Genomic DNA, 27,701 nt, shown 5'->3' on the forward strand with positions numbered 1-27,701 from the left:
TTGATGATGTTGAAAGAGGTCATGCTCTGCGGGTTAAGGGTGACCTCATGAATTTCCTTTCAACGAGAGACAGCAGAAAGCTGAGCATCACCAACATGATGTGAAACGATGCACATGCAAGGAAACTTACAAGCAGAAACGGTTACAACCCTAACCATGAGGAAAAGAGAAAGCAGAAAAAGTATAATGTGATATACAGAGAAAGATCCCTTGTTGAAAACTACAAACATCACTAATCAAATAAAACTACTATAACCCACCACCATTTCTGGTACATAATTAAATGGAAAGGGCATCCAAACTCTTTAAACAGCTTCATGTCTGCAGATACACCATAATAAAGGACATGGCCAAGAACTACACAGAATGAGAGAAGCCTTTAGCCAGTAAAGGCACCAGTGTGCTGGACCCGAACCACATTCACAGCAGCAAAGCAGACAAACCAAAACAAGAGGGCAGCTTGAATAGACACATTTTTATTCCAATCCACATCATGCCTGAAAGTCCTCGCACTCAGCCTGTGCACGGCAGCCAAAGACAGGAAGAGCTGAGGCTCTCTTTCCCCAAAGGCCTTCCAGGCCACACATGCTTTGAAGACAATAAAGGACTGTTTTGGATTTTTTTTCTTTTTACTGGCTGGATCCTTTATGCACCTGGTTGAGTTGTGAGCAATTTGTTTTGGAGTCTTAGTGGTTTTAACTAGGTCAGTCCCATTAGCATCGATTCAACTCTGTTGCGAGCAGTTGCTATTTCTTCATGGCCAAAACATCCTTCCTGTTGCCAGAATCAAGCAACGAGAAGAGAACTAGCTGCCCTGCCAATATTTCCTTTACCTATTCACTAATTCAGTGGTCCCCAACCCTGTCTTGGGGACCCACCAGTCAGTCGGGTATTCAGGATATCCACAATGAATATGCATGAGAGAACATTTGCATGTTATGTGCATGCAAATTTTCTCTCGTGCATATTCATTGTGGATATCCTGAAAACATGACTGGCCGGTGGGCCCTCAGGACAGGGTTGGGGGACCACTGCACTAACTGGTAATGTGAATAGTGAAAAGGGAGCCAAATAACTGATCCTATGGAAGACTCTTCCTTAGGAGACATTCAAGTAGAAATAAATACTTTAAATGAAATGGGATTTCCGTCACGTTACCTTTGGTGTGGTCCTTATCCAGCTGGTTAGCTATCTTTTTCCACTCTTCTATTTTCACATCCAACGGGTTTATCAAATTGTCTGTGAGAGCACTGCAACAGAGAAACATTAAATGACCGTTTCCAAAGCAGTCTCTGATTCATAGACTACAAGGAAGATCTTCTAAACAATATCAATCAAGGGGAGAGCATCACATCTGTGCACACTATATATGAAACATTGCATACCTGGAGAAATAAGGGCAAAACGCAAAGATCTAGTCAATAGACACCAAAAGTTATACCAGGTGTATAACATTACAAAGCCAGCCTGGTTAAAAGGTGACAAAGACACCTCTTGACATCAGTCCATTTGTCAGTTGCTCTCCTCTCAGGCTTTGCCCTTTGCTTATATTCTATTACTTCTTAACTTTCTCTTCTATAGTCTAATAATCACCTTTCCCTAACCCTCCAAACACCTTTCATTTCATTGTACATTTCCATTTGCCATTACAGACTCATCAGTTCCCCTTCTCACATTACCTCACTTGTCATCTACAACTCAGTAGGACCCATTCCAATGCTATTTATCCTTTGTGCTATACCCAACACACAGCATGCAATCAGAAACGTTTTTCAGCTCCCTCTGCCATCTGATCGTCTCCAAAAGATGTTCTGTTTAATAATTTAGGAATTTCAATCATTTTTCTGATCCCCCCCCCACCCCATCTTGCTTATTTTCTCTTCTTTTGGCACCGAGGCCTTTTACCTCGACCCCATCTTTCTGTTCTAATATAATTTCTTCCTGCGTAAAATAAGATTGTTTGGAACTCGGCTCTGCTTCAATGCTCAGCATCTCTTTCATCCAATACGCTGCAACTTTGCTCAGATTTTCACAAACTTCCTCGCTTCCCTCATCACCCATGCCTTGCTCTTCTCTCCAAGCAGTGCAGCATCACTAGAAACTACCGTATGCACTACCTCTGGCCACACGGCCTATAGATCTCGGATATAGCACTTTTCAGAGAATCAACTCAAATCACTTTTCCACTCTGGGTTGCCACCAGGAGCACTTGTTAAAGTATCTCAAATTTTTTCTCTTTCCTTGTCTCATTCTCTCATGATGTCAACTGAAATTCTAGAATAAGGCTTTTTAGCTCTAGTCCTTGAGGGCCACAAATAGGTCTGGGCTTCAGAGTCACAATAATGTTTAGAAAAAAGTATGTACAAATTTCCAAGTAATAACCTTACAAACCTGTGCTGCAGACACATCCACTTTCTCTGTTGAGTGACCTCCAGCCTTGAAGGTACAGTTTTTTATCCATCTGGTAACAGACAGCTTAGAAGCTGGCTCACCCATCTCATTTACCCCGAACAAGACAACATTTCGATTTCTGGAAAGATTTTGACCTCGCCAAGTAAAACAATTTTAAACACCTCTTAACATCCAGATAGAACACATTCTTCTCAAATTGGAGAACAATGCGCATTGTCCATAACATAAGGTACGAATTGTTCTACTTCTGAGGCTGGGCATCCATAGGCATAACAATAATAAATGAGACGACCTCCTGGCATAGCATAAGCAATCCCACCCCGCCCGATACCAATGAAATGCGGACTTCACCTTAGAAATGAAACCAGGAATGGTCCTTTAAATTGAAGAAAAGGAAAGATTGAAGACTTAACCTGGCACGCTGCTGACTCTCCTCAAACAGTTCAACGCCAAGACGCAGAGGGTCGGCTGAAAAGGTGGCTTCATTAGTACCTTCAAACCAGATTTAAATTCCAACGTGATAACAATTTAGCTACTCTAAAAAATGTTTTACTATGTTGTAGGGATGATAATTCTCTCTCTCTGTCACTGGGCCTTGTATTGCTGAGTGCGCTGCTTCTTGCACCCTGAACATGAGCAAATTTTAGATCTCAATCAAGAGCTAAAACAAAATGTAAAAGATGCTTTAGAAGTCACTACTGCTCATTTCTTTGTGCCAGAGCCACTGGAGCAAACATTGTGCAGACCCCTGAAGAAGGATTAATCTTCAAAATGCAGCCACATTGGGTCAGTTTACTTGGCGGAGGCTTTTTCAGTTAAATGACTTGCAAGATAGTGTTTTTAAAGTAATTCTAACAAAATTTGAAAAAAAATGTTTTCTTCATTTGTTTCATTAAAATATTGGATCAAGGGGTGGCAGTGGTGGCATTAAATGATTAAAATGTTGGCACCAAGCCCGGGTGGGTTTATTGGGTAGCCCTATAAGAAATTTCCACCTTTCACCCTATAAAATTTAATTTAATTTTTAAATTTTTTAATATTTTTTTTGAGCAGCTTACTGATTGTACTGCAAAGATGCTTTAGTGGCAGAAATGCTTCGCTCCTGATACCAGATATCAAAGTTTTTCCAAATGATATAGTGAGTTTTCTTTGGCTTCAGTATATATTCCAATACATGCTGTCTGAACAGTTCTTTTTCTTCAGCGAAAACCTCACAGCTTTCAAGCCACTTGGGAGAGGGATTCTGGGTTTGGATGAAGGAATGGCACTTTTCTGATCATATCTTTCTTGAAAGGAAATCTGAAAGGTTCAACCATTGACATTTCCACAAGGTCTGGAAGCCATGGCTATCCCAATCAGTTAGGCACCATAGCAATCACTTTGCATTGAAGAGCTTCTACCCTATCACCCTTCTCATCACAGAACAGAGAAGAAAACCATAATGCAGTGAGTTGTTCCACTTTTGAGGCAGTACATCCACAGACATAACCACCATGAAGGATCTATGGAACTGCTGAAAAACCTAGGGCCTTTGTACTGAAGAGAAAGACCATATGATCTGTCTTTGGGATGCCTTATCTGATGCATACAGAAGATGACCTCCTGGGTTTGCTCTTGGCTGTAAGGCTGTGTCTGCTCAGTTGGTCCACTTGGGAATTCATTTTCTCTTGAATATAAACTGCCAATAGAGGAACACCACTCACAGCAGAACCTTCCATCTCTAATTTCATCTTGTCCCTCCTGGTTTGCTGAAGTACATTACTAATACATAATTGTCTAATTTTGTGTGACTCTTTTAGCACAATCCTTTGCTGGAAGGCTATTAGAGCATTCCTTATTGCTCTCATATGTAGAATATTCATGGGTTGCTTTCTCTCGTCCCAAGACCAAATCATTGAGCTGAAAGTCCTAACAAGGTGCCTCTCCATCTAAGAAAACTCACATCTGTCAAATAAACTATGCAATTTTATCTTCATCTACCAGGTCAGAAACTGGACAACGTCTTGGGACAGCTGAAAACTGTTGTACCCTTTCAGTATCTTCTACTGCTTTAGCTACAGATGCAGGAATGCTCTCCTACTGAACCAGGCTGATATCACCCCTCTCGTCGCCACCATGAAATCTCTTTGGTATAAGCATGGTTGTGTCATCAACTGCTCTTTGAGAAATTGTGTATCTAGCCTTTTCCATCAGATAAGTCACCTTGCCTTCTGGCAATGTTCCCATACTGGTGTGAGTGACAAATGTTGTTCTCAGATAACGAAAGTCCTCAGATGACTGAGAACATGACTTCTTCCAACAGATTATTTGTTTGTGATCCAATGAAAAGTCCACAACTCTGTCTCTGGCATCTACTGCTACGGGAAAGAGGTGGCTCTTAGTATATCATTCAAATAAAGGTACACCGTGTATTAGGGTAACTATCTCCTTTGTGAGCATCTGTGAAAACAATGCTGTCTACAATAAAGCAGAGTTAGTTCTCATGATACTGAGCAGTGGGAATAAAGAGATATGCATTCTGACAATCCAAACAGCACAGAAAATCTTTTTGCCCGATTATGTTAATAATGGAAGACTCCAGTCTGGACCTCAGATACTGTTCTCGGTCTGCTGCTTGTTCAAGTTGGCTTGCATTCTTCCATACTGCCTCTTCAGTCGCTGATTCCCTGTATGTTAAAGTCGGAGCTACCAAAACTACAGGGGCTCCTCACTCTCTGCTCCCCATGGAACCACAGCAGGCGCTCCTTACTCCGATACAGCGACTCACCCTCAGCCTTCGAGTGCAGTTTTGAGAGGTCTGGGTAAGCAGGATTCAAGATGAGTTGTCTGGCAATGATGAAAACACAGGAGACCATGGTGATATGCAATCCCAGAACTCAAGGAAATTTCACTGGGAGATAAAGCGGTCAAACTCCAACCCTGCCTCACCTCCAAAGGCTGCTCACTGGGATTCCTCAAGGCATCTCACACCAGGACAAAACTGTTGATTGGGCCATGTGGAACAAGGGGCCAGGTGCTGAGGGGATCCTGCCTCTTGCTCATAATAGGAAAGGTATTTTACACCGAAATTAAAGAAAACTGCAATAAAGATTCAGAATGACATGGCAGCAGTTCCCTTGACCCTGCAATTGAGACTTTGAATTTCTTTTTTAAATGTTTGCCCATTTTTGGGGTTCTCTATAAGTGTTTGTTTTCTTGCTTTTTGTTTTGTAAATTTTATATATTTTTTGCTTGTTTTGTTTTATTTCTCTCTCCCCTCTAGTCTTTCCTCCCTGCTCCCTCCAGCTTCGCTTCTGTGCTGGCCAGGAGCAGCCCTAACCTGTAATGGCTCCACTTTGGGCTTGAACCAATGACAGATGACCATTTTTAGACTTCTAAGAATTTTCCACCCATTATACTGTAACCATCTTGCACTTAATACCCACTTCTGTCTTACTGCTGCATTCAAAACTGCCTAGTATTACCTCAGCAGTCTGTCTTCCTGAAGGCATGCGTCCCCATCCCTTTATTCTGAAAGGATGGAGAACTACAAAGTGGAGAGTTTCTAGAGGGTTTGAAATCAAATTGCATTCTGTGAAATCCTCTGAAAGTATCTATAAAAGAAAGGCGTTGAAGCAGTCTCTCCTGTAAGAGAAGTGTCTTCTTACTCTAACAAATATCTAGATATGAGTCAAACAGATGTTCACCTTCAAAAGCGTAACCTTTATCAACTCTACCTTTAGAGAAAAATACTCAAATGACCACTGCTTTAGCTAGAAGCCCCTCCAAACAGTGACCCCAAAAGCCATCAACCTAACTGATGTTGCAACAGGATTAAAAGTCATGTATGCTAGAAATCTGGTCACCACAGTTACCAGATCCCTGGGAAACTCAACCTACATTCGCCATTCCCTACCACAGAGTCCTTCTACTGCTTCTGTTGATCCCGTTTCACAATAGTTCTGGACACCCACACAGAAGGCACTACAACCTGGAATATGACTCCATTAACCTCAAACATCTTTTAGAGCAGTTTTCATGCGCTTGTCTACATTGTCACTCGCAGATGCTGCTTCCTTAACAGATGTACCTTGCACTTTAGAATCTGGACACAGTGCTGCCCACGTTAGGGTTCAAGCCCCACTGCTCCAACTCTTCCTTCATGATCAGCTTGGAAAGACGTTGGCATGGTTGTCTAATGCAAAAGACAAGCTTCAATCTCCCCTGAATGAGATCTGACTTTCATGCCCTTCTCAGGACTTTACCTCTAATAGGACTGATGCCACACATCTGACTAACAGCCCTATCTCTGATTCTGTGAGTAATCAAGGCTTCCTGGCAACCTCCTCCGCCATTGCTGAGTCAGAGGAGAGCATGCTTGGTGATACTGGAGATTCGTCTCTGGAGGCTAAAGAATTTTGGAGCTGGAGCTTTTCTGAAAAGAGAGGCGTGCCATTAAATACTTGAGTCATTCACAATAGAGGGGTTAGAGATTTTTTTCAATATCTCTCCCAGCCTCTGTGCTCTCATTCATGCCTACCTGCTCCTCCTATCCTCTGCCATCCAGGGTCTCTTCATTTCCCTTGAATCTGCTCCTTTACAGACCAGGCGTGTTATAGTTTGAGTGATGTTTCACTGTCACCCACCTTGACGCTTACAGCAAGAAGCAGAAGTAAAAAAATCAAATCCATTCCTCACAACCTGAGCAGGAATGGCCCCAGCACTCTTTTTGGCCTTTAATTTCTTCTCAATGAGCGAACAAGGAGCTCTTGTTAACAAATCTTTGGTACTATATAAATGCTCTTTTCTGAAGCCAGAGGGTCCTCTCCCACTGAAGAGAGACTGGAGATGATGCAGCTTAACTGCCGCCTGCTATTTCAGGCCTATAGCTTCAATCTGCAGCCTTCTAGTGTTCACATCCAGTCCCGTGATTGTGAGAAACCAGGGGATGAAAGTGGCTGCAGGCAGACCTTTAGGTCCAGAACAGAAGTCCAGTCAATCTTTCCAACCTCTGATTCACTCAGAGACTTTCTATATAAATCACCATGCCTCAAACAGGAACCGCCATCCCACCCACCTGCAGAACAGAGGCCTGCAGCAAGAAGATACAGATTCTGCAAGCCAGGAAACATAAGAATACAAAATATGCCAGGTGGAGGGAGGAAGAGTAGCAGACGTTATCCTGGGAGAAGACATCATAGAAACACTCCCTAAAAACAACTGCTATTGGGCTTCCAAGCCAGCAGGTGGCACTATACTTTACATGGTGCTGGCAGAAGAGACCTAACAAAATGTGACTGGTTTTTCCCTGCAGACATAAGTGTATGTTGCTCTTTCCATATTTAAGCTTGCACTAAAAACTACACTTTTTCATTACTGTTTTAGCAACAACAAAATCCAACTAAATAAAAGATAACAAGTGACAAAACAAAACTGCTAATTTAATAAAATTTTAAATAAATTTGTAAACACTCACAGTGTTAGCTGCTTCAGTCGGGATTCAATATTCCTATGTCTCAGGCACATCCTGGTCAGTGCTGACCCAATTTCTTTTGTTGCACCTAAAAGCATCAAAAATTAAAATTAGTATTACAGTAAAATGTATTTATCTAAATTCTTTTAATATACCGATGCTCAAGACAAGTCTTATCGTACCGGTTTACAGTAGAACCAGGGGAAAACCATTTAACTACATGAGAGAAAGTTACAATGAACAGGGAGTACAATTCAGGATATTTAAGCGAGAGAGAAAAAAGTTTAACACAACATACCTAAAAGTAATGCAGGATAGTACAAATCAATTGATTAGAATGGAGAGCTCAATTAACATCTAATATAAATAAGTAATTCAAACATAAATGAAGCGGGTCAGCCCTGTGGCGGTGCCACATACTGCTATATTCGATTTCTGGACCGGGACTCTGCTCCCTGGGTCATCTAGGGATGCTGTGGAGGAAGCGTTCATAGCGCCTAGGGCCAGGAAGGCCTTAGCCATCGCTTAACAGACAGATTCAGGGGCTACAATGGCATGCTCTGTAGGGAGTGTGGTTGTGTGAGCCCTGCTCTTGTTGTGATGGATGGCCTAAGTGAGGAAGTGGGATACAAGGTACCCTGAATAGCTGCAAATGAAAGCTCATGGTTCTGGTTCCCACTCCAGGTTCCAAGAATAAAAGAGGAGAAGGAAATTACTGGTCTAAACAATTAAAAACAAATAGAAGCAGTACAAACCACATATTATTGAAACACTGAAAAATACAAGAGTGAACTTTTGAGGCCTGATGATTAAAATGCTTGGGGCCACACAGATGGTATGACTGTGCAACCACTATTTCTCTTTAAAGTGGCTGATATTGCTGCTTTGTGTGGTATCTGTGTAATGCATGTGTGTGTTTACATATAAATATTTCCTAGGTTACATGCAGGGGAGCAACCTCCATCAAATGTTTCCTATTGCACTTGTTTGTCCCACTTGTCCAAAGCTTAAATCTATCCCCTACTATTCAACTGAACATTAACTATTGAAGGGTGTGGAGGGAGGGAGATGGCTACAGATGTGCGAGAGTCAGATCGAGAAGTGCATCAACTCTGGGAAGCACGAAGAGGAAGACATGTGAGCTAACATACAGAGCAAAAGAAAGTCACTGTTTTTTCGTAGTTTGTATTTTTTTGGGGCGGGGAGGGGGTAAAAAGTTGTAATTTTTTAGTTAAGAAAAAAGCGGAGCTGCTTACCTGTAACAGGTGTTCTCCTAGGACGTTAGTCCTCACACATGGGTGACATCATCATCTAGAAACTTTGAGTGGCGCACTGAGCATGCCCAGAATGCCACTATCCACGCATCCATGTGGGGTCCCTCTCCAGCCTCATAACATAGAATTATGAAAAAATAAAACAAACATAGGTGAAACCCAATTCCGCGGGATGGCGAGCGGGTTTTGTGAGGACTAATATCCTGTTATCTAAGGAGAACACCTGTTACAGGTAAGCAACTCGGCTTTATCCTAGGACAAGCAGGATGGTAGTCCTCACACATGGGTGAATCCCTAGCTACAGGCTGTTCCCAAACAAGCAAGACCAACAGCACCCAATCAGGTGCCAACGGGCATGAACAATACAAGTGCTGTTGGTAACAGTGGGAAACAGCCTGAATCCGAAAAAAGGGGCCTAGGTAGGAAGAGCTGGGTTCTACAGCTGAAAAAGATTCTAAAGGACAGACTGGCCGAAGCTGCTACAGTGTTGGCCATCCTTGTCCAAACAGTAGTGAGCAGCGAAAGTGTGGAGGGAACTCCACATTGCAGCCTTGCAGATCTCAGGCATGGGGACCGCTCTCAGATGGGCCACCGAAGCTGCCATGGCTCTGACAGAATGAGCCTTGACATGGTCCCCATGCTACAGTCCTGCTTGTGCATAGCAGAAGGAAATGCAATCCACCAGCCAGTTAGACAGGGTTTTCTTAGCAATTGCAACTCCTAATCTGAAGAGTTGCGTGGACTGTCTGTGGCCTACTGGCCATTCCAAGTAGAAGGCCAAGGCTCTCTTGCAATCCAAACTGTGTACAGCTCGTTTGCCCTAGTGCAAATGAGGCTTGGGAAAGAAAGTGGGCAGGACGATTGACTGGTTAAGATGGAAATCAGTCACCACCTTAGTCAGGAATTTAGGGTACGGACACAGAACCATCCTATCATGAAAGAACTTCGTGTATGGTGGGCACATCACCAACGCCTGAAACTCACTAACCCTACATGCTGAGGTAAAGCGTGACCAAAAACATGACCTTCCAGGTCAGTTCTTCAGATCACAGGTGAGTAGTGGTTCAAATCAACACCACATTAAGGTCCCAGGACACAGCAGGAGGCTTCAACTGGAGCAGACTTTACCCCCTAGTGGTAGGACCCAGTGGTACGTAGATGTACCCTGATGGAGTTGGTCTTCAAGCCAGCATCCGAAAGGTGTAGCAGGCAGTCAAGTAGCCTTGGTGTGGAGCAGGAAAACGGATCTAAGCTGCGATGCTTACACCACATGGAAAACTTCCTCCACTTCAGGCCATAAGACTTTGTGGTGGGAGGCTTCCTGGACACATCGTCTGACAGGGCAAGGGGCTGCTGGATTAACCTCTCAACATCCAGGCCATCAGGGATAAAGCCCTGAGGTTGGGATGGCACAGCCTGCCCTGATCCTGCGAGACTAAGTCAGGGAAAGTTCCCAGATTGATCAGTTCTAGGACCGAGAGATTCCGCAGGAGCGGGAACCAGACTTGCCTCAGCCAATGGGGGGCTATGAGGATTATGGTCCCCCTATCCTGCCGGAGCTTCAGGAGAGTTTATCACCACCAGCGGAAGCGGAGGATATGCATGCAGAAGGCCCTTGCCTCAATGACAGGCAAAGGTGTCCGAGGCTGGTTTGCCCCCCCTCCCCCCTCTGTACAGGAAGCAGAATTGTTCCACCTTGTTGTTGCAGGGGTAGGCAAAAGAGATCCACATCCGGGGTTCCCCAGCAGTGAAAGATCCGACCCGCTACCTCCTCATTGAGGGACCACTCGTAGGGCCGGAAGGCTCAACTTGGCCAATCCACCATCACATTCTCTGTCCCGGCCAGATACATGGCACATAGCAGTATGCCCTGAGACTGAGCCCATGACCAAATCTGAACTGCCTTCTGGCACAGGAGCAACGATAGAGTTGCTCTCTGTTTGTTGATGTACCACATCACCATTTGGTTGTCTGTCTAGATTAGGACCACTTTGTTGAACAGGCGATCCCTGAATGCCCGCAGCACATAATGGATCACCAAAAGCTCCAGGAAGTTGACTGACACTGAGCTTCCTGTGCAGACCACAGACCCTCCCGTGCAGAGCCCTCCTCATAGGCACCCCACACCAGAGCGGAGGTATCCGTGGTAAGCACAACTTGGGAAGGGGAGACACTGAAACAGAACCTCCTGTTCCAAATTGGGCAGGGTCTCCCACCAAGACAGTAGAGAGCCAGGGTAACACGGATGCTTATGTGAATGTCCTGAGTGGCTTGTTGCCATTGGGATCACAATGTCCCTTGAGCTCTGCACATATGTGAGTCAAGGGAGTAACAGACAGTCATAACCATGTGACCCAGCAGTCTGAGCATATGCCATGCCAAGACCTGCTAGCTCCGGTGCACCACTTCCACGAGGGATGCCAATGCGAATGCCTGGTCATGAGGAAGATATGCTTTGCCCTGAGCAGTGTCCAGCTGGGTGCCGATAAAGCTTAACTGGGGTGACAAGGTAAGATGGAACTTCGGGTAGTTGATGACAAACCCCAGAGACTCCATTACCTGAATGGTCAAGTGCAGGGATCGAAGTGCTGCCTCCTGGGTGGTGCTCTTTTCCAACCAGTTGTCCAAGTAGGGAAACACCTGCACCCATAAGACGGTGGAGATATGGCCCCACTACCACAAGACACTTGGTGAAGACCTGTGGGACTGAGGTGAGGCCAAACAGCAACACCCTGTCCTGGAAATGCCTCTCGCCCATGATGAAACGAAGTCTTCCCTGGTTACAGGGAGTATCTTGATGTGGTCATACACGTCTTTCAGATTGAGGGAGCAAAGCCAGTCCCATCTTTGCAGGAGGGGAATCAGGGTGCCCAGAGAGACCATCTTAAACTTTCCTCTTCTGAAAAACTTGTTCAAGGCCCTCAGGTCCAAAATAGAACGTAGTCCCCTGTTCTTTTTGGAATCAGGAAATAGCAAGAGTAGAACCCCTGCCCCTGCTGCCGCAGCAGAATGAGTTTAACTGTTCTGGCCATTATGAGGGCAGAGAGCTCCGTCAAGAGTATTTCCTGATGCGAGAACAGAACCCGGTACCCTCGAACGATGGACAGGACCCACCGGTCTGAGATGACACTGGGCCAGCGGTCCAAGAAGAACTGTCGTCGGCCCGGCGTCGAGAGTACGGATGAATGGCTTACGTTCCCTTGCAGCCAGTCAAAACCCCATAGTGGGGCTCGGCTGGGGCACTGGCTAAGGTCTAGGGGTCCGCTGCTGTCTGGAGTGGCCCCTAGTGCCCACGTGCTGAGAATGGGCATGAGAGGCAGGAGGATAATACTTCCTTTGGCAATGAAAGGATCTCCTCTGGCCTTGCCACGAGGATTTTCTGGCAGAGGATGGTGGGTCCGATGCACTGGCTGAGAGATTCTGAAGGGTCTCATGATGATCTTTCAACTTAACCAGAGCATCCCTCACCTTGTCCCCAAAGAGGTTTTTGCCAGTTCACGGTAGGTCTGCGAGCTTCTCCTGGACCTCCAGCCGGAGATCAGAGGCTCTGAGCCAAACCATCCTGCGAGCACCAATGCTCGCTGCTGCTGCCACCCTGGCCATCGTTTCAAATACATCTCAAGTGGAGCGCACCTCCTGTTTGCCACATTCCAGGCCTTGTTGGATGACTGCTGACAAGGCATCCTGTGCTGCTGTTAGGGCAGGTGCTAAGAAATTTCATGGACCTGCTTCCAGAGGTTCCTGGACTACTGCGTCATGTACAGTTGGAAGGAAGCGATCAACATAGTGCCCTGAAACAACCTTCTGACCTAGTACATCAAGCGCACTGTGCTCCCGGCCTGGAGGGGCAGAAGCACGGGTGCGGGAATGCTTAGCCTTTTTTAGGGCAGACTCCACCATGATTGACTGGTGGGAAGTTGGTGCCTCTCAAACCCCCAAGGCCTGCTGGACCAGACAGACAGCATCCGCCTTCTGATTCACCAGAGGTACAGAGATGGGATGTTCCCATATCCTAGGAGTAACTTATTGAAGATATCATGGACGGGAACAGCCACTACTTCCTTCCGGGCATCAAACTAGAGAACCTCCAGCATCTTATGCCTGGCGTCCTCTTCTGTCAGAAACTGAAACAGAATGGTTTCTGCCATGACACAGACACTAGCAGTAGATGCATAGGGAGATCAACCAAGAAGGACATCGAGGCAGCCCAGCAGCAGTGCCAACCCTGCATTCCAGCTCCTGAAAATCTGCTGAAGACAGGACTGATGAAGGAGGGAGAGGTGTCATCAGATCTCCCTTGAAGTCCCAAGGGGGATCGTGGCCCAGCCCTGGTATTGATGGGAATGCCTGAGACTCCCGGGTTTAATGGAGGATGGTGCCTTCTCTCCACAGGGTCACTTCGGGGGCATCACAGCAGACGCCTGTGCCAACCCGAGCCCGGTACCATGTGTGGATGGAGACCAGCAGTGATGCTTCCTGGACTTCCCACGGTGCTTGGTCTGGTTTTTCCCTGGTGCTGAGGAGGAAGGAACCAATCCAGACGTCATAGAACAGGAAGACACCAACAACAATCAATCTCCAGCCCCTCTTCTCCATCGAGGGCCCCGGTGGAGGAGTGGACAGCGAAGGCTCAGTGTCCATTGGTTCCTCCTGGCCTCTAAGCGTCGATGCCCCCGATGCCAGAGTCGAGGGTTCAGACTTCTTTGGTCCGAAGAGCTTCTCCAGCTTTTCCAAGCAGGCGTGCCAGCCTTTGGAGGACATCTGGTTGCAGAACCAACACCCCCAAACGATGTGCGATGCCCCCAGGCAGGAGGATACACACATTGTGCAGATCCATGAGGGATGTAGTCCGAGAACACTGGGGGCACTGATGAAACACAGACACCATACAAAAAAAGTCAGTGAGCGGTCAATGACCAGTGGGTACTGAGGGAACACTGTTGGGAATCAACTGCACAGAAAGGGAAAAACTTACCACGCTGCCCAGCTAGCTAAGCTGGGAAAATGGAGAGGGACCAGCTCAGGACAGTTGACAAATTGACCGAGAAAGTTATCAAAAAACCATAAAAAAACATAAGCTCTACAACCGCAAGATGATAGCGCCGCAGAAAAGAACAGACTGGAGAGGGTCACGTAGATAGTGGCATGCTGAGTGTGCCAGTCAAAAGTTTCTAGAAACTTTGAGATAAATTTTCTGTGCTAGGCTCCATCTGTTGATGTCACCCATGTGTGAGGACTACCATTCTGCTTGTCCTAGGAGAATGCACTTAAAGGCTTCCAGTGCAGGAAGAATTACTCTCGCAGTTGGTTTTAAACTAATTTCAAGCATCTCTTGCTGGAGTTCTTCTTCAATTAGATGGAATACCAAAACTGGATATTTACTGTGATCCATAAATGCAGTCAAATTTTGTGAAAATACAAATCTCCGACAGGGACTTTTCTTTTGCATAGAAAAAGAAAATGCAACAATCTGGGATGATTATAAAAAATTCAGGAGTTGTTGCAACCTTTGACTAAAGGTATGAAACTAGCGACAGAATCCTTCCTATAACAGACCAGGCTGAAGTGACTGAACAGCTCTCTCATTTTGTCTTGTCTCTGTTTACTAGCTCTCTGCATGTCTTTCTTCCTGTCAGGGTGATACTACATCAGATATGAGCCTGGCCACTTACCCTGCATCTAGCTGCTGCTCTGCCCCCTCTCCCTGTATGCCTGGTCGCCCACTTACCCTATATGTTCGTCACTGAGCCCAACTAGCCCACTCGCTGTGTCTGTCACTGAGCCTAACCCACTCACAGCCTGCTCACCTTCCAACAAATCTTCATTTGTAAAAATAAAACTGGAGGTGGGAGTAGGGGGGAGAAGGTTGACGCAAAGGGGATGCTGCTGTAGGCTTGTAAAGGTTCCTGCCTGGGTAAAAATGCTGAGTCCACTGCAGGTGTGCTCCAGCCTCCCAAGTGCCAGTGCTGTGGATACAGTGTGGATGATCCTCACATGAACACATAATATATCTCTCAATTTCAGTGTCAGCAATTCCTCACAACTTAGTTTGTTTCATCTCCCTGCCTCCTGTCTAATAAAAGTTGCCGCTATCCCTTCCTGTTCATGCAAACAATGCCATATGCCAGCATACTCAGACAGAACAGGAGGGCTTGAAGCATTACAGTTATTATACATGCTGGTGATAGATACCATTTTCCTAACAAGGGGCAAATTAGATCCCATGCTATTCTTTTCATTAGTTTCCAGGGGGATCTAACTTATAGTCTGCCAAAATATACCCTCGAATATTGTGTACACCCTGTGACATTCTGAGCCAGCTTGTTTAAGCCGATAACATACTGGATATATGTCAGGGAGTGCACTGATTAAGCACCAGTCTTCATTACAAAGCAAAAGGAGCTAGCCCACAGAGATATTTTATTTATTTATTTATTTGAGTCTTTTCTATACCGGCATTCGCGAAGGGAATCGCATCATGCCGGTTTACAAATAACAAGGAGTGAACAACAATAAAGTGATAAAAAACATTAACAAGTGCTAAAAGAAGGGAAAATTGCAGTTACAATAAAACAGGGACATATTTCAACTTGGAACAGAAGAAAAGGAGATAGTAATTTAACAGTGAAGAATAACTGGGAAAGCCTGCCAGTTTAAAAGGGATTGTACCATTGATGGGATTTTATGAAGAAGTATAGTTTTTATGTTTAAGTATGTTTAAGTATAGTTTTTATGATTTTATGAAGAAGTATAGTTCTCAGATTTTTCTGGGACAGGAAACCTTCTCTGGATGACCGTGGTATGTATGGTCAACAGGGAAGAGTGCGACTCCAGTACAGTCATCCATTCCTGCTCCTGCCAGCAGTATTGTGGCTGCCGCATTAGTCTCGATGAATGGGTAAAAATGAAAGCCAAACAGCAAGCTGTAGGCAAGACTTTTTTTTTTTTTTTTTTTGTTGAACCAACTCAATATATCCGTGACTAACTTTTGAGAGCTGTGCTCTCTTCATCTGCATGAGGTCAATAAAGAACTAGCAGAGTTAGCTGCCCTGATTTAAATGGAAGAGAGTCAGTAAGGCATGAGGCTATCTGGCTATCTGAATATACCATTCTAGTTCAACGGATGAAGCGATGGGGATTGCACACAGGCCCCTTGGAGCTGTATGGTCTCAATCCCCTCTACCTCTCTCCCCTTTCTCTTTACAAAGCTGTAATGGCATATGCAGACCGCAGTGCTGTTTCTTCGCTGACCTAACGAAGGGCACATACAAAGCATGACACAGATGTACTGAGTTAGTCCAATAAAAAAAAGGCATCAACTGCCATTTGTTTGTTGACCTTTACTCTACATGCTCCTGATGGAGAGGATTGGAATAGTCTACGCATATAGATCAAGGCTAACCCATGTTCAGTTTCTTTATTAGCCCTCTGGTAACATACCCCCCCCCCCCCCCCAAAAAAAAACACACTTTTTATTTTTTTAATCTCCCTTGTATCAATATCCCAGGTTTGTTCAGGGTACATCTACCCATGCTGGCACCCAAAGCATCTAAATATAAGCTGGTCTAATGGACGTTGCCTAAGAAGTTGTTGATCATATAAAACTCAAACTAACGAAAAGCACAGTAGCAGAAATATGCATAGACTGAGTCTCCATGGTATGCAAATTTATCTCATGCGTATTCACTGTGGATATCCTTCAAACATGACTGGATGTGGGGTCCCCAGGGCAGGTTTGGGAAGCCCTGCCCTAGAGGAAAGATGGGATGGGGGAGATATGATAGAAACATTTAAATACCTCCAAAATATCGATGCAAAGAGCTTCCTGGTCTAAGTGGTAGAGACAAGGGCAGTATCTTAATTCAAGAAAGCATGGGCCAAGCAGGGATCTCGGAAAGAGGTAGGGCGGAGCTGAGCAGTTGGGGAGGACAGGCAGACTAGATAAGTTGTGTGGTCTTTTTCTGCAATCACTTTCTATGTTTCTGTCAGCCAACTCAGCTAATCTCAAATCAAACCCAAGTAAATGTGGAAATAAAATTATGGGATGAGAACAAAACATAGCAGCTCTCTGAAAGACAAGGTGGTATCTGATTGTTCAACAGCCAAGTCCATCAATAGTTAGATAACATACAATTATCCACAGGAACAGAATTGTATTTCTTCCAGATTAGGGTTTTTTGTGAGCTTCTCTGGCTGAATCAATGATCAGTGAAGCATAAGCATCACAGCAGCTGCAGTCTGCAACACACAAGCAAGAACGATCAGCAGTGGGGGCGACGACTCACTTTTCATTTAAAAACCTTTGCACTTTGAAGACCTCTCCCGGGAAATGCAACTACGACACACGCAAAACATCTTCCCCACTGCTAAAAGAGATCTGGAGAATGACTCACCTCATCCCTCCCCCGCCAATCGAAAAAAAAATGTATTGAAGGCCACATTGGAGTGTACATATGGTAGAGCAGCGAATCAGTCTGGAAGGCAGCAGAAATGAGCAGCATACATAGTACTGTTTATGTGGCCCTGGTAGTCATAATGGCAGCAACACAGAGAAAGAAGCCTATGCACCACACAAAGGCGTACCTGACCCAATATCAGGGTGAAGGAAAGAAAGGGAGAAGGTGCAGCCAGCAAAAATAACAGCGGGGGAATAAATTGTCTATTGGAAACGTTTCTACTCTCACTTCAGGAACCACTGCGGAGACGTTTGCAGCAAAAGGGCCAAAACACGTAGAACTTGGTACTAGTGACCTACTGCAGCAGTTTTACTATCCATCCTCACTGAGGGAAACTCTGGAAGGCTTGCCGGCATGAGCTTCCATTTGACACCAGCAGCAAAGAAGCGCTAAGGACACCGAATAGCACAACTGGTGCTGCTCACTCATCGTATCCATGTCCTGGGGTCCTGGCAATATTGCTCTTTAGGAAGAAAGGTCATCCTCCTGTCTTGATTTCTGCTGTTTGTCCACAGAATGCCGACACTGATGAGTTTTCTTCATTTTTACTCTTATTGTTGCAGCGTTTCGGTGACAATTAATTTGTCAGATGTGGTGTGCGGGCGGGAATAGGAGGCTTGAGGTCTCCGAGATTTTACTAAGGAATCTTCGGTAAATCAGGACCATTTCCCCCTCAAATGCCTTCTTCCGATAAGGCTCAGGAGAGCCCGGGGAACGCATCCTGTCGAGAGGTGCAGGAGCCAGGGAGAGAACCCCACACTGGAAACTTTCCCTGGGAACACCCGACTCGACTCTGCAGCCCCGGCCTGCTGATGTCAGGAGCCGTACCGCAGACATTTTCCCATCGAGCGCCTTTAGTCAGGACACAGGAGAGCCCAAGGAGTGCAGCCTGCCAAGAGGGTGACAGAGCTGGGGGATTGTTGTCGTCACCTGAGAGGCAGGAAAAGTTGTTTTTTAGGATGGCCTGACACCAGAGGTGGGTCACCACCAAAGGGGCAAAATGCTCTCTGAGCACCCTCGCAAGATATTCTGCCTATGGCTGGGTGAGGGATTCTGCTTCATTGGACTGTGTCAGACTTTTTAAAAGCAATTACTTTAGGTATTTCCACTGCCTGAGCCTGCCTGGCTTAACAGTTGGGGGGGGGGGGGGGGTTTGCCCATGGCTTTCTCCTGGAAGGCATCTGGACACTTGGTTTTTCAGTCAGGAATCCTGGAATTTTTAACCTGTCTTTAATCTTAATTAATGAAGACCTGAATTTGTGACTTTTGTTTTATGTTTGAATTGATTTTAATGTTTAATTGTACACCACTTAGTTCAATTTATTTGCCACTGGCGGGTTAAAAGTTTTATAATAAATAAATAAAATGGGGCGCCAGGTTCTATTCTAGTTAAGAAATGGAAACGGGAAAGTCAAACCCTTCAACCTCATGCAAGATATGGCCTGTACACAGACTTGGCCATGCTGTATGGCCCTCAAATGCCCTCCCTATTCATTCCAATTCCAAAATGGGTAGATGCAACTATCATTCCAAACATGGAAAACCTAAGCTGATTCATGACCTCTCATTTGAGCTGTCTTACTTGAAAAGATGATTCTGTCTCCTGTGGAAGTCTCATGTGGTTATGCTTCAATGCATGCTCCTTCCTTAATAAAGCCACTCATTATTTATGATCCTGTACTGAGTGTTACTCCTGATACTACAGGGTTTATGTTATGTTTAAAGTGACTTGCCTGCATAAAAGTGGCACGCTGAAAATCAATGATGGGGGTTATATGAGCAAAAGTACAAACAAAACGAATTTCACACGTACTTTTACCCATACTTGACGTAGGCATTCTGGGGGGGGGGGGGGGGGGGCGGTGAGGAGATGGGGAATGGAAAGCACTTACGCACTTTCTTTTTTCAAAAATATGCTCAAATCTGCATGCTCTACCTGCTCTTCAGCAGATGTAACTTTGTGCGTGTATTTACGTGTGTGTTGCCGGTAAACCTGCAAATTTTCAAACAGTAAACGCAGATTTAAATACCTTCCTATTTTCCACACACTAATCAGTTCCTCATTAGCACTGCCTAAAATCCTATACAGGTGACACAAGGTCCACCACCTTCGTGCCAAGCAAGCAAGTTACTAAGATTCTCATGACCACCAGCCATCAAATCACCAATAGCAGCAGCTGTGATAACCCTTCCCCTCCTGGGCAGATGCCCCTGGAGAGACATCCTCTGTACAAGAAGATACTGCAGCATCTGGCAGGTAGGTTCCAAACTACAGGATCACTTCCTGCCACACCAAGGTGATGCTCTCCTTCCAGGCAACCTTACTCCTACACCTAAGCTGAAGGAGCTGCAAGGGTTGCTGGCTGAGTGAATTTTAAGGTCATGTCTATAGTTTTCAAGTTAGATGGGGCCAGAACTTTTGTCTCACCTTTTGGCTTATTACCACCTATGGATCGCCCCAACAAGGCTTTATTAAGGACTGCAACACCGAAGCAGGGCAGGCTGGTAGCCACTAAGGGGGTGATTTCAAATTCATTTGCATGCATAAAAAAAAAAAATCCCACACGTTTATGCTCATAAATGGCTTGTTGTAAAACTTTTCTGGAGTTTGTGTATAGAAAAGTGTGCGCGTGGAACCCAATTTCATGTATAGTTTTCTGTGCACAAAAGTGGTGCGGTGGGGAGGAGAGAGGTGGCAAATCTGGGCTGGAGGCTGCATTTGCATACATACTCTTGATTTTAAAAAAATTATGTATGGAAATCATGAGAAAAGCTAAGCCCTGCAAAGAGCAGGTGGGACTTTGTGCGCGTTATTGTGGATAAATATGCAAAGCGAATTTATATAAGTTTACTTTGAAAATTGGTGTAACTTATGCATTTCTGAACTGCATAACTACCTGGATTGTCAGAAACTTTACCCTCCAAGAAGGAGGCATTTAGCCTCTCTTACACCTACCTTCTGAAATGAGATTCCATTAATGATTAGGATGAAAGCAGCTTCCTTTGTCTTTAGGAAGAAATTAAAAAGCTGGCTGCTTGACAGTTTGTTTTTATAATCAGAAAGATTTGATTTGTTTTACATTGATTGACTTTTATTGTCCATAATGACATGTATTGCTTTTATAATGTGCGCTATTGAGACATTTACTTGTATTTGTTGTATTTAGAATATTTGAAATTCGTTTTGAGGGATGTTAATGTAATCAGGTGAAATAGCAAATCTGAACCTCCAAACAGCAGACAAGAGACCTCAGTCCTGCTCTTGGCAATCTCCTGACCAGTCTGGTTTTCAGATATCCACAATAAATATGCATGATATTGCTGCATACAATGGAAGCAGTGCATGCAAATATATCTCATGCATGTTCATTGTCTATATCCTGAAAACCAGACTAGTCGGGGGATCTCCATGGACAAAGATGAAGACCATGATTCAAGGACAGGGACGGACTCTTCTGTTGTTCTATTGTACTAGCTAGAAGTCGCTCATTCCCCCAGCCAGTGCAGGTGACAGACAAAAATGCTAGGAAGAGACAGTGGTGAAATGGAGGAGAGGAGGCACACAGGAGAGACTGCAGAGAAGAAAAACATGGCAAAGACTGAGAAATGGAAGGGTGATTTAAAACGAAGAGGAAGGGAAGATGGTAGAGGCCCAGAAAAGAAACGGAAGTAAGTGAGATGAAAGAACAAAGGACGGAGATATTGGTGGAGGAGGGCCATAAAAGAACGGCAGGCCTGATGATGGAGAAGACTCCCACGTCAACCCCGGTGCTGCTCCTATGAAAGACTTCATGTGCAAGGTTGACCGTTCGCTTCTGAAGCAAACCTGTTCCCTCATAAAATAAAAGATTTTAATTCCACTGCCAGCCCAGTGTTTACCCTATGCACTGGCGTGAACCTGTAGATTTGAATCTTGAAAACCATTTCCCAGAGAGAGTGGTGGGCACACTGGCACGGATGAAGCATGTTGCGTGATATAATTAGCAAGCTCCTCCACAATTATCTCTTTTGGCTGTGCTGCTGCTGTTTCCTTTGGCAGATAACCAGATGTATTTCGTGGGGGGACTTTCACTGCTGTGGCAGGCAGCGACTGTCACCTCCCATGACTGGAGGTGTAATGGCCATCTTACCCACACAAGCTGGCAGTTTCACTTTGGGATTTCCCTGTATGGCCTAGCAGCAACTTGTGATCTTTTCACATGAGTACTGACACACTCACAAGCCTAGCCCACTGCCAGCGTTTCCCTTTCAGTTTGTAGCCAGTGTAAAGAACTTGGCTGACAAATACCATGGTATTACTCGGGAAACCTTTTATCCTTATGAGCAAGGACTGCACCCAACAGATTTTCAGTTTGTTTTGTTTTAAATCAGAGTAGATGATAATAGAGTTCAGCTTACTGCAGCTGGCATAATGCCCGTTTTGTTGATCATGCCTATAATGAGCCTCTTAATGTTACACAGTCACATCAGGAGGAAAAAAAAAGGATCAGAGGAGTAGTAATTTCAAGCAGGTTTTGGTGGGTGTTGTATGATCATAAATTGCTCTTTTACAGTCACCCATTTTATATTTAAAAAATTTTTTTTAAGAAACATTTTATTGTTTTCACACGGAAATATCGGTCATTTCCATATCATAGAGAATGTGTGAGTACCACGTTAATATCCTCCCCTCCCTCCAAACAGCATTCACTGTCTGGAAGAGGATACTAGAAAACCTGAAAAGCATTCAAGATATCAAACAGATATAATGGTGAAGAATGGAAGCCCATATTAAATCAGATTGACAACGTTCTATCAGTAACCGTATGTCTTCCGGCAAAGACTTCAAGAATGGTCCCCATATTTTTGTAGATATGAAGAGTGCTGATAGAGATTCCAGATATAACAGATCCAACAGTCTGCTATGCCAGATACTGATGGATAGAGGATCAGAGCCCAAGCATTTCAGCAAAACACATTGTTTTCCAAGAAGGCAACATCTATATACAAACGCTTTTGCCTAATTCCTATTAACCACTCCATCAGCATCAATCTCCACTTGCTCAGTAGACCCATGGCAGTCTATTGGGGAACTTTCACAGCAGAAGCAAGAGAAGGTGGCAAAGAAAAACACAGCATTTAAACTCTCTCAAAAGGCTTTCCTGCAGATGTACCAGTCTTACGAAGGTGACATTAAGAGCTTACACCCAGCAGAGTTTGGTGCTTTATAGATTTTAAAGTAGCGCATTAAGACAGACTGGGATCTCTCCACTAAAGTCTCTCTGTACCAATTTATTTATTTTAAAGTATTTGTATCTCGCATCCTCCGCACATTCATAATATGCGGATAAACAATTAAAAATAACTTAACATATAAAGCTAAAAATGACAATAAAAGGTAAAAGATGACGACATTCTTGCATTAATTTGTGGTTAATTTTAAATGCACCAAAATAGCAGCAGCCAACAGAAGGATCACAGTACTGGAGTAACACTGACCCCTAAACACGTTCCTGTTAGTTCAAAATGCCACGGCTAGAATTATGTGAAGAGCCCACAAGGCAGAGTTGACAACCCAATATGTAATGAACTGCAGTAGTCAAAGCCTTAAAGTACAAGAGTTTGTGGCAGTACTGAAATCTGCAAATGACAGATAAGGTTTTAATTTTGCACAAAGATGTTGCCATGTATATGAAACAATAAGTTTAGTAGCAAAATAGATATGGCTTGAGTGTTTGAGAGTTTTTTGGTTAATACCAATTAACTGGAGTTGTAGGTTATTGGTCTGGAAATGAAGAGCTGATTTTAACAGCAGCTGGGGGGATTTTTATTATATTTTATTTTGTATTTTTTTTTATTTCAATTGTATTATTCTATATTGATTTGTTAAAATGTATGTAGCTTGATTGTAATCAGCTTTGTGGTTCAGTTTTGAGCTAAAGTTGGCATTTCAAATTTAAATAAATCAGGATCCCTGCTTCAGATGTCTCTACCTGCAATAAGCTACATGAGCTCTCTTATCTACACAGCTATTCTGAGCTTCCTGCAGAATCCTCGTAAATATCTCACATTTTCCTTCACTATATTTCTCTCTAAATAAATTCCACTCAGTCAAGCGTGGCAAGGAGTTACTTCATCTGTTTAAAGTTGGCTTTATGAAAATGTAGTACTTTTAAATTTTGCTACCTTCTCTTATTTATTTATTTAAAGGCTTTTATATACCGATGCACGTTGGGAACATCTCATCGGTTCACAGTGAACACAAAATGCAGCTAACGAGCTTTACAGAGAACAATGAACAGAGCACAAAATTGAACATTGAACAATAATTCTCTTAATTTGTGTTACCATTTCAAATGAAAATGTCAACTTAGGGGCTCCCTTCTGGTTGTCTCTACGCATATGAAACATGAAGGCATCTTTAAGGGTCTCCAAAATATAACCCCATTAAAAAAAGCAAAATATAGTTCCTATTAAGGAATGAATCTGAAATAAAACTACTTTTAACAATTAGCTGTACCTAGTCCTACTCATCTTAACGGGCTCTTTGTTTTCAAACAGTTAAATAATAGGTAGATATGGAATAGTTTATATTTTGAGGAAGGGAAGACTACTTGTGTCTTTAGGATTCAGTCTTTTGGGTTTTTTTTATGCAAATTGATCTTAAGCAACAATACGTTAAATCAGAGATGGGCAACTCCTGTCCTCAAGGGCCACAAACCAGTTAGGTTTCTGGGATATCCTTAATTAATATCCATGAGAAAGATCTACATAAAACTGATGGACTGGGCGTGCAAATCTATTTCATGCATATCTGTAAGGGATATCCTGAAAACCTGACAAGTTTTCGGCCTTTGAGAACCAGAATTGCCTACCCCTGCGTTACATCACCATATCCGTTACTAACTTGCATGCTCATTAAGTCACCCAATGTTCCCTTTAATATATCCAATGAAGCAGCAAGCTCAACCTCATTACAGAACAGATTACATAAAACAAGTCTTCTTATGGGGTTACAGTCAATTCACAAAAACTAAATTAAGAGTAATGTTATGAAAAAAGTCAAGAAATTAACAACTAAAACAGGAAACCCAGCTCGTTACTATTTTACACAGGCACTACATCACATATGAGCACGTCAAATATAGGACTGAGAGGAGGCTTATAAAAAGTAAGAGCTGGGGGGGGAAAGATGCATAGTAATCAAAAGGCACCATGCGTGAACAGGCACAGGAGAAGAGTTGCATAAAGGCAAGAGGTCCAGTGCTGCAAGCGTTAAATGGAAAAATCTCCAGCTTTGTGTATTTCTCATCACGCTCAAAAATGATGTTATGATCATGCAGAAGGCGATATCCCATGGTTTCCACAATGGTGTCAGGGTTTCAGCCATGGCAAAAATACAAGTGACAGGTTTACAGAGTTCAAGCTTGGCTTTATTCAGAATGGCAACAGTGTCCTAGCTTAAATAAAGCAGGTATGAATGGGGATACCTCCCAGGAAATCCCAGGTCTGTTGCAGAGCCCTCGCCTGGCTGCCCTACGTGTTCCGGGCAATATTTTGTCCAGAGAGCTTTCCCATAACCCGCTTCTCACAAATTGTAGGGCAGCCTGGCGAGGGCTCTGCAACAGACCTGGGATTTCCTGGGAGGTATCGCCATTCATCTCTATACTGGGACATCCTCGATTTTCCCCAGGATTAGGAAACCCGGATTTTAAAGATTGGGCGGGTAAGGGGTTGGAGTATCTACATCAATTCCTGCACAGCGAGACAGAAAGGGTACATACGTTTGAAGCTTTAAGACTGGAATATGGACTATCACTTAAGGAGTTCTATGTGTATTTACAAATACGCCACTTTATTGAACGTGACCTTCTCCTGAGATCTAGTTTGCCTAATTCTCCAATATTCATAAAAATCTTTTCCATCCCGAAAGGACAAAAAAATGTCCTGTGCATCTTTGACTAAGGCATTAAAGGGGGATTAAGACCAATGGCCAGTTGGTAGGGCTGGCGGAGCGATGGACTTAGGAGATGATCACTCCTCTCATCAGCAGGGCATTGGGAAATTGCTTCGCAGATGTTAAGAAAGTTTCAGAAAATGTCTTAAGGGAAACTCAATTTAAATTTCTCAGATGATTATATGTTTCTAGAGTGTGGGCCTGTAGGGTTAAACTCACAAAATAATGATCACTGTATTAAATGTAAGACAGAGGCTGGAACCCTTTTTCACCAATTTTGGGGATGCCGGTTCTGGCATAATATTTTGGTTTTTCTAAGTGGACTCTTACAAACATCTTTACCGGAAGATGCACACTTCTACTTATTCGAGGTGATGGATGAATTGCCCTCCATGGTCACGGAAAGTCAAAGGGAATTTCTACAAAAAGCCTTCTGGTTAGCGAAAAAAATCGATTCTGGAACTGTGGATCAGGGAAGACACCCCGACTGTGACATCTTAGAGACTGAAACTACATTATATGGCAGTCTATGAACATATATCTGCTAAGAGGTCATCCCCTGCAAAGTACAAAGAGTTCCTCGACAAATGGTGTGCGTATGTAATGACCTTAAATGCCAAAGCAAGAAGCAGACTTTTTGATCTTGAGCTATCTCTATGTGTCACCTCCAATGATGAATACTGTGATAAGAACTTCCCATGTTGACGACAACAAATTAGATGCCAGGTACTGGGGAAGGGGGGGGGGATGGGTGAAGAGAGGGGGAGTTGCTGTAATATCTGCAGATTCTAAGATGTTTCATGTCATGGTTGCATATTGAAAAATGAAAATAAAGATATAAAAATAAATAAAGCATGTTTCAAGACAGTCTAATTCCTCCAAAAGACATTTTTATGTTAGCAGGAAAAATCATTTAAAATCATCAGTATGGTTTACATAAATGCAATACATAGAAAACAGTAAAAAAAAACCCCCAAAAAAATAGTACAAATCAATACAATTATAATTTACTAAAATGAGGTTAAAACTGCATACAGCATTCAAATGAAAAATAAATTTAGCACATATACAGTTATGTGCAAAGGTTTTGGCACCTCTGTCAAGTTGTATGCTTCAAATGAATCTTTATGTAAACGGAAGCTGACACTATTCACTTTTTATTATTTTCAATCTGTTACAATCAGCAAATAGCAATTTTGCAGTAAAAATAGCAGAAAGCTGCCATGTTTAATTTTGTACCATGTGAAGGTTGGTTCAGCTTCTGTAAGCTTATAGGGGAATTTTAAAAGCCCGGTGCAAACCAAAACCAGGAGATACACGAGTATGTCAGGCCGGCGCGTGCCAAGCGGATTTTAAAAGCCGCCTGTGTACATGCGTATCTCCCAGCACGTACACAAATGAAAGTGCAAACAAAGGGGTGAGGCATGGGCATGGTCTGAGCGGGGCGTGGGCATTCCTGGGTTTAAGAATGAATGCACGCTGGGGTCCCTACCGCATTACTTTACTTTTGCTGTGGATGGCGTGCAAGTCCTAAAATAAAAAAGCATAGGCATAGCAGCAGGGTTTTAAGGGTCGGGGTTAAGAGAGGAATAGGAAGGCTAGGGGGGTTAGGAAGTCCTATCCCTTAACCTGGGCAAACTGGTTTAAGTGGTAATTGTGTTGGTGAGCATTTCTATTAAAGTCCGCCTACTTATGCGGGAGAGACGGCATTTGCACGCACATACGTGCATCCTTATAAAATTGTGCACACATGTACATGCGTTCAGCCTATTTTATACCACGTGTACGTTATAAAATGGCTGCAAATCTGGATGCGAGCCGGCATATGCATGCGTGGCTGTTTAAAAATCACCGCCTTACAGATTCATATAATTTGACCAGGAGTGCCTAAACTTTTGCATACAACTGCATAAATTGCAGACAATCACTCATTAAATAGTAAATAAAATAATTTATTCTAAAAGAAAACAAACCCAGTCGCACCAAAAGTTAGTCATCAAAATTCAAAAATAAACAAACATAAAAGAAACAAAAATAAACAAACATAAAACAAAAATAAAAGAAGCAATAAAAAAAATCTAAATCATCCAAAATCTAAAAAGATGCTAATAAAAATATGTACAATAAGCAGCACTAACAAAAGTGAACAATTAAAAGTCTACTCAAAGAAC

At 43.6% G+C, this 27,701-nt stretch overlaps 1 protein-coding gene across 1 annotated transcript in view; it reads right to left on the reverse strand.

Moving 5' to 3' along the window:
• LOC115096946 (protein MTSS 2-like) overlaps positions 1-27,701 on the reverse strand; it is a 180,911-nt gene that overhangs the window by 74,499 nt on the left and 78,711 nt on the right. The window contains exons 4-5 of the mRNA XM_029612279.1: positions 7,868-7,952; positions 1,159-1,250 (exon numbers count right to left, since the gene is read on the reverse strand). Coding sequence (XP_029468139.1) covers positions 1,159-1,250; positions 7,868-7,952 — 177 coding nt within the window. The remainder of the gene's footprint in view (positions 1-1,158; positions 1,251-7,867; positions 7,953-27,701) is intronic.

The sequence above is a fragment of the Rhinatrema bivittatum genome, chromosome 8 (genome assembly GCF_901001135.1).
Source record: "Rhinatrema bivittatum chromosome 8, aRhiBiv1.1, whole genome shotgun sequence".
NCBI classification, from domain to species: Eukaryota; Metazoa; Chordata; class Amphibia; order Gymnophiona; family Rhinatrematidae; genus Rhinatrema; species Rhinatrema bivittatum.